The sequence below is a fragment of the Macaca nemestrina genome, chromosome 9, assembly GCF_043159975.1.
Source record: "Macaca nemestrina isolate mMacNem1 chromosome 9, mMacNem.hap1, whole genome shotgun sequence".
NCBI classification, from domain to species: Eukaryota; Metazoa; Chordata; class Mammalia; order Primates; family Cercopithecidae; genus Macaca; species Macaca nemestrina.
In genome coordinates, this window is record NC_092133.1 from 32,949,083 (window position 1) to 32,968,991 (window position 19,909).

Below are 19,909 nucleotides of genomic sequence, written 5' to 3' on the forward strand. Positions count from 1 at the left end.
TATAGGCGCCTAACTGGGAGTTATTCTGAAGTTTCGGAGAGTAAGAACTTCCTGTCCGAGGGCCAGGGTGCACGGGGGAGGGTGGCTACTAACGGGCAGGCTTGCCTCGGCCTCCACCGTGGTTCAGCTGCCGCCAACGAGGTCTCCGCAAAGGAGTTGGAGGTCGCAGTGGGAGTGTAGTTGGGAAGATCATTGAAGGGACTTTTGGGGATCCACCAATGGAGGGGAGGCCCATCTCAGAGACAGGGAGAGACAAACTTGGAGCCATGGGGAGTGACATACAAAATTTTATTCTTTATTATTATTATTATTATTTATTTCTTATGTGCACAAAAGAAAAAGAATGAAAACGAACCAACGCGCTGAAAGTGGCCGGGGAGACCAGAACCGTCCGGGGAACTTTTAGCAGGTTAGGCCTGGGCCTGGGTCCGGGGCCTCTGCCCGGCCAGCCCCACAGGACTGGGATGAGTCGGACCTTGGACCTCGGCGCCCTCACCGCCGCGTTCGGGCCACTGGGGCCTGGCTGGGCGCCGGGTTCCCTTAAACGATTCTCTTTTCTCTTTTTCCTTTTCAAATAAAAAAGGCTCGAAGGGGAGAGAGATCTGGGCGAGGACTCCAAGCCTTTTCGGATTTGTTCAAGGATTTTTATTTATTTATTTTCACTTTTATTGACTTTGTTTCTGTTATTTCGAGTCGTCACGATCCACGGGTGAGGAGACATGCAGGGCGCATCGCCACTACCGAAAGAGCAACTACGGGGTGGGGCGGGGCGGGGCGGGGCGGCCCGGCCTTCGGCCGCACGGGGCGCGCGGGGCACGGCCGCGAGGGGGCGAGCCCGGGGGCTGGAGCTGCCACTTCGGATCTAGCCTGCGGAGACAGGGCGGCCGGGCCAGGGCTGGGAAGAGAGGCCGAGGAAGGAACAGAGACAGACAGACGAGAGCGACAGAGACGGAGAGAGACAGAGACAGAGCGAGAGAGAAGCGGAGAGGAGAGAGGGGCAGAGGGAGAGAAGGGCAGGGAGGAAAAAGCGAAAACACGGAATTACAGAGAAAGAGCCAACAAAACAGGCCAGAGGAGTCCACAGGACCATGTTCGTCATTTTGCATAGAGATTTCTTTTCTTTCGTAATTTTTTTGTAACATAAAAAATGCCCCCCTCCCGCAGGACGTGCTGTGCTTTAATGGGCGTGTAGCTGTGTTCCCCCCTCCCCCCCAGCGAGCGGCGACTCTCACAGCACAGACAGCGGGGCGTATCTACAGGCAGGGCCGGCGGGCGACAGGGACTCTATGGGGCTGGGCGGGGCAGGGCGGAGGGGGAGGGGTTATGTACACCGGGGTTCGCCTTCACACAACACACACCATCTTTCCACAAAGCAGCAGCCTGGTGGCCTTTTGTGTTGTTTTGTTCCTTTTTGCAAAGACCATCATATTAAATAAATGTAGACTTTTTGTGGTTCTGTTCAGTTCCTGCCGGAGGAGGAGGCTGGGAGGGGGTGGGAGGAGTGGAGTGGGCAGCCCCTCACTTCCACCCCGCAGCAGCTCAGACGCCAGCTCAGAACCAGTTCTTACCACCGGCAGATTGAGAGTCTGTGTCGGGGGAGGGGGAATCAAGTAACTGCTGGAGGAAGATCCCAGTCCGCAGCCTATGGAAACTGGTCCTGCGGCGGTCCCAGAAGAGCATCCGATGGGGCTGCGAGTCAGGGAGGAGGATGCAGGGCGTCGAGGACGGGCGAAGGACGGGCAGGAGGGGAAACTGGGAGGCCAGCAGGTGGAAGAGACGCTGAGGTAGGGGCAAGGCAGGGCTGAGAGCTGGGTCTCGCAGCAGGAGGTGCCGGGCCCTGGGGAACTAGGCAGTCCAGGCGGAGCAGTGAAGAGCCGAGAGCCCAGCTCGGTCGGTGCGGGCTGCTGGACCCCTCGCTCCTTGGGTCCCAACCTTGGAAAGACCTGACGACCCCAAAGCCCGTTCCTAGAGCGGGACCCCCACTCCCTCATTCCACCTTCTGCGGCAGGGCACACCCGGAAGGCGAGGGCAGTCCGGCTGGCACTGGGGGTAAAGAATTTTCCCCAAGGATTCGGCAGCGAGCTCTTCCTACTTCAGTAGAAAGTCGTTTTGTTCTTAATCTCCTTGGCCCAGCCCCTCCAGCGAAGCCTCCCGGCGCCCGAGCGTCCGAAGCGGGTGCCTGGGGCTGGGCCGCGCTGCGGTCCGCGCTGATTGTGTGTCACAGAAACTTACGGCGCGCGCCGGCTGGTCGCGCCCGAGTCCGGCCGGGTGGCTGGCGGGCTTCGGGGCTGGCTCGGTCGAGGCCGGGGCGAGCTGGGCCGAGTCCGCTTAGCGGCGCCGCGCAGTCCAGGCAGGCGGGGAGGGGCGGCGGGCGGGGTTGGGGGCGGTGAGCCCGGGCCTGAGGGTCCCGCCCGCGGCTCCACCCGTCCTGTCCGGCCTTCGAGGGGGTGATGTGAAGGGTTGCGGGTGTCCTGGGATGGGGTGAGGCTGGGGCGGTGGCCGGGAGGCATCGCGTCGGGTCGGTCCTCCCTCCCTCCGGGGTGGGGTCAGACGGGGACGATGTGGAGGCCGAAGCTGTCGGCCTGAAGCTTGATGTGGTCCCCGCGGTAACTAGTGGCGGTCATAGGCAGCGGCAGCAGCGGCAGGGGCGGAGCCCCGGGGGGCGGCACTATAATAATAAGGGGAACCTGGAAGTTAACACAGGAGAAGAATGGGCTGGGTGAGAGGACAAACAGGAGAACAAAAAAGGAAAGAAAAGCAAAGAAAAGACCTCCCCTGGCTGGGGTCCAGCGGGATCCGGACTGGGAGACCTTGGCTGGGCGGTGGAGCCAGTTGCCCTGGAGAATAGTTGCGTTCACGGGGCATGAGAGGGACCCGATCCGGGGAAGCCCGGCTGCGCACCCTCCAGGGGATCCGAGGGCGAGGGCGGCGCAGAGCCTCGAGCGACCAGGGAGGGGACGGGAGGGCAGGAGGTGCGGGCGTCCTCAAGGGGTCCCCGGGCCTCAGTACTGCACTAGCAAACCTGTCCCCCTGGCCCGGCCGGGCCCCCAGAGATCGGGTCGCCGGGAGTGGGACCGTGCCCAGAAGCCGCGCGGCCGCGCTGAGCCGCCGGCCAGCCAGGTGGCGTACTCACTTAGTAAGGCGGGGTTGCTGAATCTCCAAGCCTCGTTGTAGGCCGTGTACTGGGGGTGGCTGTACGGGTTGCCGGAGAACTCGCTCCCTGCGGGAGGGTCGGGGAGTGGGGATCAGACGCGTGCACGCCGGGGCGGACCCCACGAGTCCGGCCGGTGGCTTCTCCGCCCGCTCCTCCCTCCGGGTCTCAGGCGCAGGTGTCGCGGGCAGGGTAATAGCCTGGCGAGTGGGCCGGGCGGAGGTGGGGCGATCACCGCGTCCGCGTGGGGAGAGCCCGGGGAGGCGGGAAGCACCGACGCGCTCGCACACCCACGGGTGGACCCTGTGGGCCAGTGCCCGCCCCGGGCTTCCCAGCGGAGGTGCTCGCGGCCACCCACGAAGGGTTTGTACTGGGGCGCGTGCACCCTGTCGCGCCGGGGGCCAGGGCTTTATAGAGGCCACTCCAGTTCTAGGAGGCATGGCCCCCAATGGGCGGAAATGGGGGTGGGGGACGGTGGCGAAGAAAGGCCTTCGGGACACTTTCTCCCAGAAAGTCCTAAGAATGGCATCAATGCGCGGTGCCAACGCAAGAGGTGGGGGCTCTGTTGGGAGACACCGCCCTCCCGCTTTTCCCTCTAGAGGTTGGTTGCTTGGGCTACGCGGCAGGGGATGGAGGCGGCAGGAAGCAGGTGAACTGCCCGCTGGTCCGCGAGCGGTGAGCAGAGGGCCCGTGGGTTGGGAGCCGTCGGAAGCTGCCTCCCTCCCTCTGCGGGAGAAAGGCCAGGCCTCCAGGTTTCCCCCTCGCCCTTTCTCCTGTGTGATGACCCCAGACTGTTTACAGTGATCCCTAACCGCGGGTTAAGTAGAGGAGAAGGGGCCCCTCTCTGAGAGGGAGCTGGGGTGGGGGTGGGGGATGCAGCCACTGGAAAGCCTGTTTATTGACGAGGAGGGAAAGCATGCGTGCAGCAGGATAATGAGCTTCTGAGCTCAACTGTGACCAAGAGGAACTGAGCTATCTCCTTCCCCATCGCTAATGAAACAAGTGTAATTTCCTCATCAGCACTAGATTCTGTTTAACGACTCCCCCCTCACCACCACGAGCTCTCTGCGGCTCCCTCTTCCCCACCTCCCTGCAGACTCCCTGCCCCCACTTCCCCACTCTTCCCTCACCCCCACCTCTTTAAAACCTCCTCCAACCCCCACCTGCTCACTGCTGGGAGCTTCTGCCTAAAATCTCCTTGCCCCCCAATAAGGCTTCTACTTCCCTTCCCCTAAATCTGGGCAGGAATCCCTTTACCCACACCTCTAACTCCCTTCAGCCCCTAGTCTATAAGACCTAGCAGCAATCTCCCTCTTTGCCACTGTCCCACCCCAAGCTCTGCTTACCCATGGTTATCCCTAAATGTCCCTGGATGGATGGGGCCAACCACTCTCTTCTATCCTCCCCCTTCCCCATACCAATGAGAGTTGAACTTCAGGGAAAGGCCATATAGAGGGCGGCCAGAGGGAGTGAGTTGCTGGCTGAGTGAGTCTAACCCTTCTTAAGACAAGAGTGTTTTGGTGTTTGTGTGCATAGGAACTTCAGCTCTCTTTGGCTTCAAGCCCCTGCTCCCAATCTGGGGATTGGGGATGGGTATAGTACAACCTCCAGCTGCAGTCACCAGACGTTAAATAGAGCCTCTGCCTCTCTGATCCAAACAACCCAAACCCAACTCCTCTGATCAGGGATGGGTCAGAGCCCCAGGGGAGCAATGGAAGGCTGGGTGCCTCTGAAGAGGTATAGGGGTGTTCTAGCCTGTCTTGCTGCAGTGAGTCTCCCTGGTTCCTGCCGCAGCCTGATCTCCATTCCTCTTAGGGACTAGCTCCCTCCTGCCTCTGGGTTGGCGTTGGTTCTCAACATTGGTCTTCCCTTGTGTCTTGGTGTGGACCAGGGTGGCTTTGTCTGAGTGACTGACATGCCCCTGGAAATGGTTCTTGGCTCCAAGTTTCCATGGAAACCAGGGCAGGCTCTTCCAAGCAGTGTCAGCTGGCTGGGGTGGGCTGGGCACTGAGGGTGGAGCTGAGGCTGAGTGCTCCTCGGGCACAGACTTGGGTGGGTGGGCGCTGTGGAGGGGCCATGACATACAGTGGGTTGCACACAAGGGGGCACTTCTGCAAGCTTCCTCCCGGGCTTGCTCATGAGGGAGGATGAGGGACCAACTGCAGCCTCTAGGGAGAGAGAGGGACAGAATAGCAGTGGTTTGCAGGGAGGGGACGTTGGGTCTCCCCCCACCCCAGCCTCAGACTACAGACCATTCAGCAGCTCACCCACAATTTAGTTCCCCCCACCTAGATTAGGCAGCTGCAGCATTGTCACCTACCAGGCACCATTCCTGCCAGGGTGGAGGTGGGGTAGCTTCCCTGGCCAGTGGGGGGCACGTGAGGGGGGTAACCAGGCAGAGTGGTGCTCGCCATGTCACGACCTGGAAAAACACAAAGGGGAAGGAGTGAGGCCTGGAAGAAAGGGGCCTGTCTCTACTCACACCAGGGTACTGCATGGAGAGGAAACTCTTGGAGAGGAAAGAGCTCTGTGCAGACGTGCGGGGGTACGTGTGCCGTTCTGCACCTGAATGCGCAAGTCTGAGTGTGCCTTTGCATGTGTCTAAGCTAAATATCTATGATCAGCTGTATGTATGCATCTCTGTTTTGTATAGCTCTTTGTGTCTCTGTGCATTTGTGTGTGTGTGTGTGTGTGTGTGTGTGTGTGTGTATTTGCCTTTGCCTGTGTCTCTGTGCATTCCAAACCCAGATGGAGATGGGAGGGAGATGACCTGGTTTTACTCCTCCTTCTCAGCAAGATATTCAGCTGTGGTCTCTCCAGTAGCCAAAGGGACCTCTATCATCTTGCTTATCTTTCCTCTCCCTAATACCCCATCTTTCCTTCAGGCTTGGAGGACACCCCACCATCACCCCTACAGGGAGTGATGGCTATTCCTTGTCCTCTCCAAGTGGAGCTGCAGGTGCTGGGCCTGGCAGGTGTGGAGAGCAGGGGGCCAGCCAGTGAGCTATTTTGCTGTTAGTGTTTATTGCATTTACATGATAGAAAACCACCCTGAAGTGAATCAGGAGCTTTGAGCCAACAGTGCAAGTGGACCAGATAAAGTTCCAATGAGCAAAATCTGCTCCCCCACCAGCTGCTGGACTTCTGTCCCTGGAGGGCTCTCCAGCTAGAGCCTGGAGGGTGGGAGACAAAGCGAGTCAAGATGAGAGTGCTACCCCTGGTCCACAGACATGTCCTCTGGGACACAGCTGCACATGACTGGGCTCCCTTCCTTGCCTGCACCCTCCATTGCTATGAAGGGGTCACCACCTCCCTTTGCAATTTAGCATTTTCTGATCTTTAATAATAATTTGCTTTCTCCCCTCTGCTATAATCCCTTCATCCTCTCCTGGACCTCCTGGAACCCCCTTAACCCCTCCAGATTCCCCTTATCCTCCTCACTAGCCAATGCCACTCTACCACTCTAATGCCTCTGTCCATCCTTGGGAAGGCAAGGCATGGCTGCAGAAAGTCACAAAACTATGCATATCCGGGCCCATTCACTTTCTTTTCGTCAGCTGGACCATAGTCATTAGTCTCCCAGTGGCTATTCCAAAGCATCTCTCTCTCTTTGCTACACTCCCTTTGAAGAGGGCCTCACCTCCCTGCATTCCAGAGATGTATGAGTTTCCTCACCCCTTCCTTGACACATCTGAGTGATCCATCCTTCCCTAGCTATACAGAGCTACAGCTCAGGTTTTTGCATTTCTAGCACCCTGCTGAACATTTTCCTTAGCTGTCCCTCTGTCACCTCAAACCTAACTGGAATAAAAACAGATTCATCTTCCCTCCGTCGGTTCTTATGATCTTGAAGATCATAAGACCAAAAACTTTGGAGTCCTTCTTGACATAGCCTTCTTCCTCTCATTCTAGATGAAGTTAGTCACCAAGTATTGTCAATTCTCCTTGGCAATGTCTGTTACATCTGCTCTATTTCCATTTCTTCCACTACCTTCATAGCTCAGCTTTTAAGCACCTTCTTTTGGCCACACAGTATTTTTGCTTGCATTCCCTGCCTCCACATTCTTCCCCTGCTGTCTATCCTAAATGTGGCTGCTTGGCTAGTCCTCATGAAACATTGCTTTCATCACACCACTTCTCTTGTAAAAACCGTCGCTGATTCCCCGTAGTCTATAGTTTGAAATGAAACTCTGTGGCTTTTAAAGCTGCTAAGGTACTCTCTCCACCCCACTTAAGATTCTCACCCCTCCTGGTTTAGTTTGACTGTTTTTATTGGCTTGTGTGATGTGAACCTCCTACGCTTTTGCCATGACCTTTTCTTCTTCCTTGTCGTTTTCCTCTCCTTCCCCCCGAAGTCTTAAAATCCCTACCATTCTACCCACCGAGGAAATTTCTCTCTTCTAAACTTCCACAGCATCTGTGCTGCATGGTTTACCATGCCATTATATATCATAATGCATCAGCCCCGATATCATAGCTTGCTTCTTCAAACAGATCATAAGCAACCTGAGGGCAGGACCCTATCTTCTGCTTTATCCTGCATAGTTGAGAACATGGTAGATGCTCAATAAACACTTGTTGATTAATCCTCCATCAATCTATTGCACTTAACAGCCAATTCCTGATGGGTTATAATTTTTTTGTTGTTTCATATATATTGGTCTCCTTAAAGAAGTAAAGGCTGGGATAAAATTTAAATATTAGAATATCCTTTTTCTTTAAAAAACAATTTAAACAATAGATTATGATTTTTATAAGCTGATGAGAGGTTTACAGTGAGGGACTCATATATTATGACTTTATCATGCAATAGAATGATTTTCCTCTATACCTGTCTAATATAGCCAATATCTTACATTTCCTAAAACTCGAGAACAAGCAGAGTAGAACTGCCAAACACGAGATCAGTTTTGACTCCTAGAGAGACAGAAGAAAGGATTTGTGTTTGCCTTGATGTGGGTTTTCTTTTATTGACTTCTGTTGTCAATGAAAGCTACACTCCTCCTGACTGTCTCTTAGTGGAGTGGACCTGAAGTAGACAATGACAGCAATATCAAAATCAATTCCTAGAGAGATTAATAATATGGCACTTACTGGTCAAAAAAGGCCCAGGACAGGATCGAGTTAGGGAAGATGCAGGGGTTTTGAAGCTAAACAGATAAAGAAACCTAATTCCTCCTTCCCTGTCATCATAAAGTCTGCAAAGCAGCCAGGAAAAGGGGTGTGCCTCTTTCTTAATAAATAGGAATTTAAATGCATCTTAATTCCGGTTTTCAGTTGCATGATTCCCACAACCTATCACCATGAATTCCTTATAATCTAAGGTTTTGTCACAAAATCTCCTACCTCATTTCAGGAGGAAGGAAGAAAGGCTGGATGACTAGAAAGATGTTTCCAGCTAACCTGGATGCAGTCTTACCGGAAAGTTTTATTTCCACTGGCTTTCTCTCTTGCAAAATGGCAACTTCCCTCAGGTAGGAACTTTCGCATGCTGAAAGTCACCCACTGGACAGTTGATTGAAAGGCACATTGCCAAATTCTATTTAGAAAACTGAAGCTGGGCAGTGCCACGTAGAAATTTTAAAAATGTGAAAGAAGAGTCCCAAGACTAGGAAAAAGCAGGCAAGCTTCCTCGTGTTCTGCATACAGCTGTGCACCTGCTGCTGCGGAGTCTATAACACCAGTATCACCACAAAGAGGTACCCTGTTAAGGACCCCTGAGCCACCAACGGTGCTGGCCACTGCATACAAAGCACTCTCAATTGCTTCATTAGCACACAGGTGACACCTAAAGAGCAGAAAAAATTGACCAAACTCTTGCCAGAGCCATATATTTTTCTGGAACACCATTGTCAATAATGGAAAACACATACTGCAGGAAGTTTTCAAATTACTAAGACCGTCATACCATTTGCCCAGCAGCATTCTTTGAGCAAGCCTCTTTTAGTGAAAGAATATGAATGGGTAATGGAATCTGTGCAAGCAAGAATCGACAGAGCACTGGGCCTTGCTGTACTATACATGGGTGGAAAAATAGGAGTGCAGACAGACTCTAAAACTGTACAACAGCACAGCCACCTCCGTTATACCAACAAGCAAAAGCACAGAAAAAGGAGAAAACAGCTATGTGACAGAATACATCAGTTATAAAATACGTGCCACCCAACAGAAAGCAGTAGAGGATTTTCATTGCTCACTGACAATGGCCAGTAACATAAAAACAGCATCAGAAATTATAAATGGACAAAAACCCACATACTATTACAAGAGGATGGGCATTTCATGTTGGACGCTTGCTTTCCAAGGTTACAAAGTTGTTTTTTGTTTTTCGTTTTTTGAGATGAAGTCTCGCTCTATCGCCCAGGCTGGAGTGCAGTGGCGCGATCTTGGCTCACTGCAACCTCCGCCTCCTGGGTTCAAGTGATTCTCATGCCTCAGCCTGTAGCTGGGACTACAGGTGTGTGCCACCATGCCTGTCTAATTTTTGTATTTTTATTAGAGACAGGGTTTCACCATGTTAGCGAGGCTGGTCTTGAATTCCTGACCTCAAGTGATCTGCCTGCCTCGGCCTCCCAAAGTGCTGGGATTACAGGCGTGAGCCACCGTGCCTGACCAAGGTTACAAAGTTTTTAAAGATGAAGAGCCTTCCAGATGATGAGGTAACTTCCTTGTTTCAAGGGTGAGACAATGAAGGCACAAAGGTGCATCACGGTTTTACCATGACTACACAGCTAATAAATGATAGAGCCAAAATTTGAAGCCATGTTTATACCACACTGCCTTTTAATAACATGAAGCCAGATACTCCCCAAAAGAGCCAAAGAAAAGGAAAAGAAGTCATCTGACAAACAAAAATCTCATATCGTCATGGTTGTTGATAAAAAGGACTCAGAGAACAAAATCCCGACGCCAAAAGTCTGTAATAAAACTCCATGGGGTGGAGTATTAATTTCCTGCGAGAGTTTTCTGAAAAACAAAGAGGGTCTTCAAGAAACAGTGGTAGTGGAGAATCTTAAAGTCCCCAGAAGTGTTCAAAGCACTGTACTTGATGAGGATATCTTCTCAGTTCAACTGCAGAAGTCCCTGAAGATTCTACAGCCAATTTCTACAGCAATCACTACATCTGCATCAGACAGTGCACTTTTGTCAGACATTCCTTACCAAATGGGCCAGATCAAATCAACTGTTTTGGAGAATCTAAGTGCAGCTCCTCTTTCAAGTACAGAGAAAAGCAAAGTGAAAGCCTTTATTAAGAAAGTTGAAAAATTGTAGTCATCAGGTAATTTGCGCTACTTTCACTATCAGGTCTAAGATTCAAGGTCAGAGCTGTGTTTCTACTTGTGCCAGGACTAGCTAGCATTCATTGAGCACCTACTATATGCTGGGCAGTGTCCTTCATATTTTATATGATGTACTATCTCATTTAATCTTCATATCAACCCTATGATGTTTTTATTTTTATTTTTATTGAGACAGGGTCTTGCTCTCGTCAGCCAGACTGGAGTGCAGTGGCACAATCTCGGCTCACTGCAACCTCCGCTTCCCAGGTTCAAGTGATTATCCTGCCTCAGCCTCCCAGGCACCTGCCACCATGTCTGGCTAATTTTTGTATTTTTTAGTAGAGACGGAGTTTCGCTATGTTGGCCAGGCTGGTCTCCAACTCCTGACCTCAGGTGCTCCGCCTGTCTCAGCCTCCCAAAGTGCTGGGATTATAGGCGTGAGCCACCGGGCCCGGCTGTTGATATGTTTTTAACCTCCCCCACCTTTTTTTTTTTTTTTTGAGACAGAGTCTTGCTCTGTCTCCCAGGCTGGCGTGTAGTGGTGTAATCTCCACTCACTGCAACCTCTGCCTCCCAGGTTCAAGCGATTCTCCTGCCTTAGCCTCCCAAGTAGCTGGGAGTACAAACGCCTGCCCCTGCACCCAGCTAACTTTTGTATTTTTTAGTAGAGACACGAGGTTTTGCCATGTTGACCAGGCTGGTCTCGAACCTCAGGTGATCCACCCACCTCGGCCTCCCAAAGTGCTGGGATTACAGGTGTGAGCCACCACGCCCAGCCTTTAATCCCCAGTCTATAGATGATAAATAAACTCAGAAGGGCCAAGTATAATGTCCAAGATTTCACTGCTAGTAGATGGCAGAAACTGGATTACAGAACGGGCTGTATACTTGGGAACTGATCCCAATGATATTATTATTGATATTATTCTCAAATAGTGCAGACCCAGAAAACAGATAGATGTTTGGTCCAGGAAAGTAATATGGGATCATGCTAAGTGAATCTTTCCTATAACAGAACATCTTGTCACTTCTTGTTTCTTATGTTTCAATTTCTTCCACTTTTTTACAGTGGTGGTTTTAAATTGGGGTTAACTGATGCCTTAGGAACCCATAGATCACTTCAAGGGGTCTATATAAATCTCTATATAAGATGTTATAGACATTATATATCTGTAGCTTTCTGTGTAGATGGTATATGACTTTTATCATATTCTCAAAAAATATGGCTTAAAGATTAATAAGCACTCTTTATAAAAAAAAAAAAAAGCAAAAGAGCCCCGTTCTTTGGCATAAGACACTGATTTGTTTGCAACTACTTGAATTGTATCAATAAACAAGATGATATAAAGCACAGCAAAATAACATGTGAAGTAGCAGGGAGGTTTATCTCAAGTCAAGGAAAATGTCAGCATTCAGAAGATCAAGGAAATAAAAAGGATGCCACGAAAGAAGCAGAAACTGCTGCTCATGATGGCTCAGATGAGACTTATTAGACATAGATTTATACAGCAAAAGTTCTATCGAGGAGTTCAGAGATGCTTTTCCTCAGCATCTTTCTCTGAAAATAAGCACTTTTGCTACCCACTTGACACTGTGGAGGACCCTAAGGCCAGAAAACATAACTCTTGTTTTACTACCCTATCCTCAAGTTCTGTCTGCTTCTCATAAGGTAGCGAAAATGAAGACATTAGATTTCTTCAAGGCTGGCAGTCTGTGCCTGCATTTGACATAGGCATTTATAACACTTACAGGAATACACAGTTATTAAATTTGTAATTGCTGCCTAGATATATAAATGCATAATTGGTATTTACTATAACAATTATGAGCACCTTATGACCAATTCAACTTATATCTATTACACTAAAGTAACAAACTTTAAATCCACACAAGATGTTTTAAAAGGAGAGGAAAAGAATTATCTACATATTTCCTTTCATTTCTTATTTCCCAAGCTTCCAAATCCTCCCAGGATTTGATTTATCCTCTGGGGCAGAAGGGACTATGGGACGGCCCACAGCACCAGGCTCTGCCTCAGCCCCATACCCTACCTGAGGCTTGCCTGCTCCAGGTTCCAGCAGAGGGGGCTGTGCCTACAACTCAGGGTGGCTGCTCTTCCAGCTGATCTCAGCTCCCACTGACACCATGAGACCCTGGTCCCTGGTGTGTCCTAGGCAGGGATGTTACCCAGATCTGCAGGGGCTTAGTGAGGTCTACACCTTGAGAGCCAACTGGCTGGACACAACCAGTCATGCTGTTTCCATTCCCTCTCCCAGCACCCTGCCCTCCTCTGAGCTGTGTAGCCTGTTGGCTCAGGGCCTCACAGGAGGCGGTTTCCTTCTAATTCAGCTGGACCATGGATGGAAATGCAGCTTCAGCATCCTAGGATAACACTAGGGAGTGTTGGGGAGAATCACACTTTCAAAGGGCTGAGAAGGAACTTGGCTATCTTCTAGTCCAACTCCCTCATTTTACAGAGGAGGAAACTGAGGCTCGGTCCTCTTCCCAGTTCACGTCCCTACGTTGACTTCTCTGGCTCCATGAGCGAATCACAAATGAAGATTGGAGTTGGGCAGGGGCTGGCACTCAAAAGGTTGGGCCCAGGCTCACAGATGGGCTCAGAGCATGAGAGACCCCCATGCTGGGTGGGCAGAGGTTAAGCCTGTTTGCACAGTCTTCTGATACTCCAGGCCTCCCAGTTCCTCTCTGGCTTTATTTTGTTCTCTGAGAGCACTGAATTGTCAGCTCTAATCCTTCCGAAAGCGCAGTGTTTTTCAGGCGCTCTGTGTAAGTGAAACCCTAATCCCAAGGAAAACGGCCACTTAAGCCTCTGCAGCATTAGGCTGTTCTCCAAGCCCTGCAGGATTTCCTCCTTCCCTGCCTGAGAGCCCAGCCACCACCACCACTGGGGAGAAGAGGGGAGGATTCAGGCTGAAGGCACGCAAAGCCCTCTCAGAAGTGACAACAGTGACGGAGCCTGTCTCCCAAAGCTCAGGGTTGCAAAAGCACTGGCTTGTTTGTCCTGAGGCTGTAGCTAATTGTGGAGGTGGAAGGGATTCTGGCTACCCTGGGAAAGGAGTGGGGGGTCTTCCTGTCACCTTGGAGGTGACCGGCCCTCTGGGAGAAATAGGTTTTCAGGTCTTGCCTAGGTGGCTTTGAGGCCACTGGGACATTTCTGAGCCCTTGGTACCAATACATGCCTGTTTCATTGGGACAGCAGTCTTTAGGATTTCTGGTCATTCAAAAAATGTTGGGTTGACTGATCTTACTTTTACTTAGCCAACACTTTCTTCTTAAAAAGTACCAAATAACAGACTAAAAAGCTTAGTGCTGGGAGATCCCTTTTTTGGAGAATTCCCCTGTGGGACACATCAAGCATCTAAATGACATCTACAGAAGCTGGAAGGGTCCCCGTAACCTAATGAATCGTGAAAGCCGTGGCCAGTATTCTCAACTGGGCAATCCTTTATTGGCCTGAGTTGGCTATTGTCATGCATTTGATAGCAAGATCATTGATTTCTTAGAAAATATTTTGATTCAAATTCAGACTGGCCCCTTTCTCTCTCTCTGATCTCTAATGATCAAGTGAGGCCATCCTTGGAGGAAAAAGCATTCCATTTGGCATGTTCAGCCTTTTGGGCCTCACAGACAGAGGGAGGAGATGAAGGGAGGAGGTAAGAAGAAAGGTCCAAGGTTATGGGCCAAATTTGAGCTCAGCGTAGAAAACACCAGAACTATATCTTTGCTAAGACACCCCAAACCCTTCCTACCTTTGTCACCCTCCCATCGATGCTCCTCCCTCTGCAGCCCCGTTCTCAGCCTGGGTACTTCTGCCATGGCACCCTTCTGGGGAGGGCAGCCCAGCAGCACAGGGTGGCTGGTAGGCAAAGACAAGGACATGGGATTGGGACCTGGGATTGAGGTGGCACAGCTTTTATTCTGGTCAAATTTGGCCTGACTCTGATCCCAAGAGTGGATTAGTGCCTCTTCTTTTCCATATCCTTTACCTCTAGCAGTGGACTAGGAGGAAGGGAAAGAGGCCTGATCCAATGACTCCCTAGGCTGCAGGCCCAGAGCAGCCACATATCCGTCAATGTCTCATTGCTATGGAAATGCCCCTGTAATTAAATCAGAGCTGAGGTTGGGGGTTGGAGGTCCTTGGGGATGTGGCTTGCAGACTCAGGGATGTTTGGAGGAGGCTAGCCTCTTTTCTTGGGACCCTCACAGCCTAAAGGAAGGGTCTAGGGCATATGAGCATTGAGGAGCAGCCCTCTGGCTTGTTTTGGCCTCCACACTAAAGGGCTCTCTGACTTGCCACATGTCTGAAGTTGTCCTAGCCCTCTCCTTTCAAGGAGAGGAACTGTGATGTCTGTGCCCTAAATTCCTCTAGCTAATCAGGGGCTTTGAGCTGACAGACAAGACTAGGAGACACTCAGCCTCCTTCAGAAACATTTCTCAGTCTTTATTGCACTCTCCTTCCCTAGGGGCTGGCCAAGGGCTAAGCTGTTTGTTTTATGGAGGGAAATGCAGTTGCATTGGAAGGGGGTTGTTAACTACAGGAAAGAGGCAGTTCCTGGAGGTCCTCAGGATGCCCTGAGTAGGAGGAGGAGGTTTCCCAGGGTCCACACCTCTATCTGCTAAAAGGCCACTTTGCTAACCATCTCAGATGTGGGCCAGGAGGCCGAGCTTCTGAGAGTTGGCAACCCTTTCTCAGAAGCTACACCCACACTACTCACACTGGTCCTGCTGCTGTCCAGCTGTGAACTTTGCCTCTCTGGCCTCCCCCACCTCTGCTCAAATGAGCCAGCTTCTGGGAGACCAGCCTCTTCTGCTCCATCTTCCTGCCTTGGGCACTTCCCTCTTGGGCAGCATCTACATCTCTTCCTGGATCTTAGTTACAGCTTCCTTCAAAACTGCAGTCTTCAGGAATTAAGAGTCATTTCTCCCAAGCTCTTGAATAAAACCACCTTCCCCCAACCAGGATGGGGAAGCTACTGAGGCTTCCCACCTGTCCCCACCCCACTGGGGAGAAAGGTACTGTCCCCATCTCTAACTCTCTAATGTTCAGACATTTTCCCAAAGAAAACATAAGATTTTCTGCTGAGGCTTAGCAGTCTGGGAGCCTGGATAAGCCTGGAACAGGCACTACTTTCAGAGTTGCCTGAGGCTCAGCTCTTTCCATGCCTCCTGGACCCCACACCAATAATCTATAAGTGTGGTCCTCATTCTTTGCCCTTTTTGATCTCCATTATCTGACAATTTGGTGAGCAGGGGTGGGAAGGGACTAGGGGATCTGGATCTGTGATAAAGATACAACTGATACTTCCTTTCATCTTTTTTAGAATATTAAACTTGCTGAGTTTACAGCGCTTTTGGACTATTCTATTGTCTTCAGTTCTTGGGGGATATTAACTGTTCTGTTTATTGCTTCTACTAACTTTCCCTTTTGGAAGTTTGTGTTCACATGAGATGTGTACTTTTTCATAGTAAGCTCATCATTAGTGGTGGGTTTTCCCCCCACCCACCCTGTGGGAGTCCCATGTGCCCTGGATTGTAGGATGTCTCTACAAAGAAGGTTTCTCATTGCTCCTGGTGGGGTTTCAGAATGGGTAACTATCCTGGACAAATTTTTATGTAAGTTCCTGGCTTGGGTTTCCTGCGACATACTCATGGTATAAATTTAGACTCTGATCTGGCATCAGGCTTGGGGTCTCCATGTCTCATGGTGACATTCCCTGTTGCCCCCTGCTTCCTTGTTTCTCTGGGCTACTGGGATGAGTGTATGTGTTTGCCTTTCACGGACAATGTGATCCCTGTTCTGTCCCTTGCTTTATGCAGGATGACACTCAATTCTAGCTTCCTGATTCCCAAAGTCACGTTCCCTGACTGGTGTGTTACAACCCCATCCTCTCCCAGTCGGCGTCTCCCTCAGTGTAATGTCAACAGCCTCTCCAATACTGATCTGGCTTTGAGTTCCCCTCGATTTCTGGCACCAAAGAATGAGGTTTGCTGCGTATTAACATTTTTGTTGTTATATTTTATTCAGTTACGTTTTGGTGAGTTTAGCCTGCCTGGGTCCCAGACCATCAATCTCCTTCCTCCTTTACCTCTCTGTGACTAAAACAAGGGCGATGAGAGCTGCACTTGCCCAAGGCTCGGCCAGTGTGCAGCAGCAATGCCCACTAGAGGCCAGTGAAGCCTGCTGGGTGCAGTGGCTCCAGGGGCTGGTGTTTTGCCTAGTTTCTAGAGCAAGCTTGTCCAATCCACAGCCCGCAGGCCACATGCTGCTCAGGACAGCTTTGAATGTGGTCCAACGCAAATTCGTAAACTTTCATCAAACATTATGAGGTTTTTTACTTTTGTTTTTGTTTTTAGCTCACCAGCTCTCTTGGTGTTAGTGTATTTTATGTGTGACTCAAGTCATTTCTTCTCCTTCCAAAGTGGCCCAGCGAAGCCGAAAGATTGGCCAACCCTTTTCTAGAAAGCATGGAACTGCACAATCTCTGACTTCCCCCCAGCACTGTCCCTTGCATCTGGGCTCTCTCCTTCAGGGTGGACTCGCACTGTGTCAAGGGACTCTCTCATGCTCAGAAACATCCCCAGTGACTTTGGGAATCCTGGAGTAAGTTCTCGTCTTCTCCTCCCAGATCAACATCACTGCCAGCATCTCTGCGTGCTCCTCTGTCACTGCAGCCCCGGTCAGGCATGGGGAGGGAGGCAAGGTGAGAAAGCCATGGGGAACAGGGGCTATCTTTTCTACCAGGGAAGGGAGACTTTAAGGAATGAAGGCTCCAGCATGTAGCTGGAGCCAGAGTTCTCACTGCAGATGCTCTGACCCAGAGGGCCCTGGGACTACTGAGAGGTGGATGGCAGCCCCCTGGGGTCCTTTGGAGGGTCAAGAAGGTGGTGAAAGGTACCAGCCACAGCCATCCAACCTGAAAAAGCCTGGGGCCAGAATGCCCCTGACCCATTCTCTCATGTAGCTGGTCCCTTTTTCTTTATCACTTAGGAGAGACTCGGCTCCGTTCCAGACCAGCAGCCTAGAGCCGTGGGCTGGAGAGAAGAGATGCCGCTGAGCTAGAGCAGCCCAGCGGCGGAAGGGAAAGTGGGTGATAAATTTAAATAACCAGCTTGACTTGGCAGCTTGCTGAGTTGTGATGCAGTGAAATTAAAATCTCGGCAGAACTTGCAAACACTACCCAGCAAAATCAGTCTCTCTCCTTGGTTCCCTGATGGAAGGCGGGGAGGGGAGGCTACGGGGCTGAGCCCTAGCCTCTGGCAGCCACCCTTGCTTGCAATGTGATTAGCTGTGTCCTGGCCCACTGGGCCCCACTCTCCCCTGCACACAATAGTCCAGGTTCCTCTGTCCTCTCAGTCCTGACCTTGTGGAATAGCTGCATCAAGTGGCTGGTGAAGTTTGAAATCAGCCTCCAGTGCCAGGAGGTGGCAGGAATCTCAATAAGGTCTGGCTTTTCAGGTTGGGCTAGGGCATTCCCTCATCCCCTAAGGTTTGCAGCCGCAGCTGCCAGTCCTGGGAAAGAAGATGAGCAGGGTACCTGAGACATGGAGGATGAAGAGGGCTCCTTGAACACCTTGGCACTCCTAAGTCAGGCTATGGGCACAGGGTGACCTAACAGCTCCCTTACCTTTAGCACACACCTCCCCAGCATCACCTACCCACCTGAAAGAGCCTTCTTTTCTCTTCTCCCACCAAAGCCCTTAATATTTGCCAAAAAAATAAGTTTTTAAAGACTCTTTGAGGGCAATGTCCACAAATATACTAAGGACCTCTCTCAAACACCATTTCTACCTGGAGCCCGGTTCTCACAGATGCCAACATATTTCTAGAAGAACTCACCCAAAGTCCATTCTCCTGTTTCTGTTCTTCTTGCATCACTGCTCACTACTACCCACAATATCCTGGCCTGAAGGCCAACACGCTGGACCCACTGCTGAGATGGCCCATGGAGTCTGAGCAATGCCCCATTGCTCACCTTGACAGTACCTCTAGCAAATTCTGTTTGTCCCCATAATAAACACATCATAAATCATTCATCTTTAATAGATTATGCAAATTAGGAGGACATAAAATCAACAAAGATCAATAACTGCAGCAGTTTAATTGCCAGCAAAAACAGTTTAAGAATGAGCATAATCTGCAGCTCTTTCTTGGGTAATGGCGCTATTAATCCAAACACTGGATCTTGGCCTAAGTGTGGAAAAATCATTCCCTACCCCTATCCCCATCTTCCCTCCCCCACCTCTCCACACACTTCTTTCTTTTTGGTAATTTCCAGTTTCTGAGAGTTTCCCCGTCATTACCACTGGTGAACAGCTCCGAATGTTAATGGTTCTGCTTTTGTTACTCCTCGCTTGATTGAAATGTCGCATACAGATTGAGATGTTAGTGCTAACTTGCCACCTGGGAATGTCAAGCTGGGTCTGAAATGAACTTTTCTCACACTTGGATCCAGATGGATCAGCCGGAGATGTTCCCAGGCTGAGCTGGGACTGTTCCAGGGCCATGGGGGGGGAGGCGGGTGGGGGCTGCTCAAGGTGGAGGCACTTCTCTGCACCAGCCTCTGGGTCTCCTACGGCAGGAGCCCTACCCTGAAGATCCATATCTCCACCCCAGGAAGTGCTCGCCTTCTGGACCATGGCCTGAGCACTGGGCAGCACATGGGGTTAGAGAAGTCTCCCAGGTTCTCTTTGACCAGTGCTTGGAGTGGCCATCTTTGGGAAGTGACCACTGTACCTCTGAGCAGGTCAGAAGAAAGGTGGCCTCTGCCTTGGGTCAGAATACCTAGCAGGTCAGAGAGCTTCCCAGCTGGGCAAAGAGTGGCTCCTGCTGAGGGCCATTCGGTCATGGGCTATGTCCTGGCCCAGCTAACCCAGCTAAGGTCGTCACTCCCGAAAGCCCAGTCCAGGTCTCCAACACTTCCAGAACTCAGCCTCTGACTCCCTAGTCAAAGATCTAGGCTGGAAACAGTTGTACCAGTACAGCCCCTTAGGGAGAGGCTGGGAAAGCTGACAGGGCTCTCCTAAACCCCCAGGTGGAGGCTGGGTGGCCACTGAGCCCAGCTCAGGCTCAAGTGCAGCCGCACTCAGACCAGCTCCCAGGCAGAACCAGGGCCCAGTCCTAGAGTGCGCTGTGCCTGTTCCCTGTCTTTGCTGCTGGCTGTGCAGCCCCACTGCCGGGTCCCCAGGCCGCCTCCGCTTGCCTCGCTCTGCAGGTAACGCCTCAGTGTCTCCCAGTCCCCACGGAGACCCTTCTCAATCATCCTGTCTCCCAAGGAACAAACGGCACATTGGCTTTAGTGTCTCCAGAATAATTCGGTGAAATTTAATAACACCTCAATGTGTGTCTCTCCCACTTGGGCAGTCTCCTGGCCTGGAAACCCTTCTGCAGTGGCACGCGCCTTCCACAGGCTGGAGCTCTGCGGCCTTCCCTGGACCCCACCTCCCCTTCCAAACTAAC

General features: G+C 51.2%; 1 protein-coding gene across 7 annotated transcripts in view; it reads right to left on the bottom strand.

The window, feature by feature from the left end:
• Positions 1–271: 271 nt before the first annotated feature.
• The window catches only part of LOC105478388 (paired box 2), a 94,194-nt gene continuing 74,556 nt past the window's right edge, over positions 272–19,909 (bottom strand). For 2 of the 7 annotated variants that reach the window (XM_011735635.3, XM_011735629.3), the window contains 4 exons: positions 5,472–5,573; positions 5,237–5,319; positions 3,134–3,220; positions 2,594–2,687 (listed from right to left, as the gene is read on the bottom strand). In XM_011735635.3, coding sequence (XP_011733937.1) covers positions 3,134–3,220; positions 5,237–5,319; positions 5,472–5,573 — 272 coding nt within the window. In that variant the 3' untranslated portion in view covers positions 2,594–2,687. Of the gene's footprint in view, positions 2,688–3,133; positions 3,221–5,236; positions 5,320–5,471; positions 5,574–19,909 lie in introns of all 7 variants that reach the window. The other 5 variants (XM_011735633.3, XM_011735627.2, XM_011735630.3 and 2 more) reach the window with 4 other exon arrangements.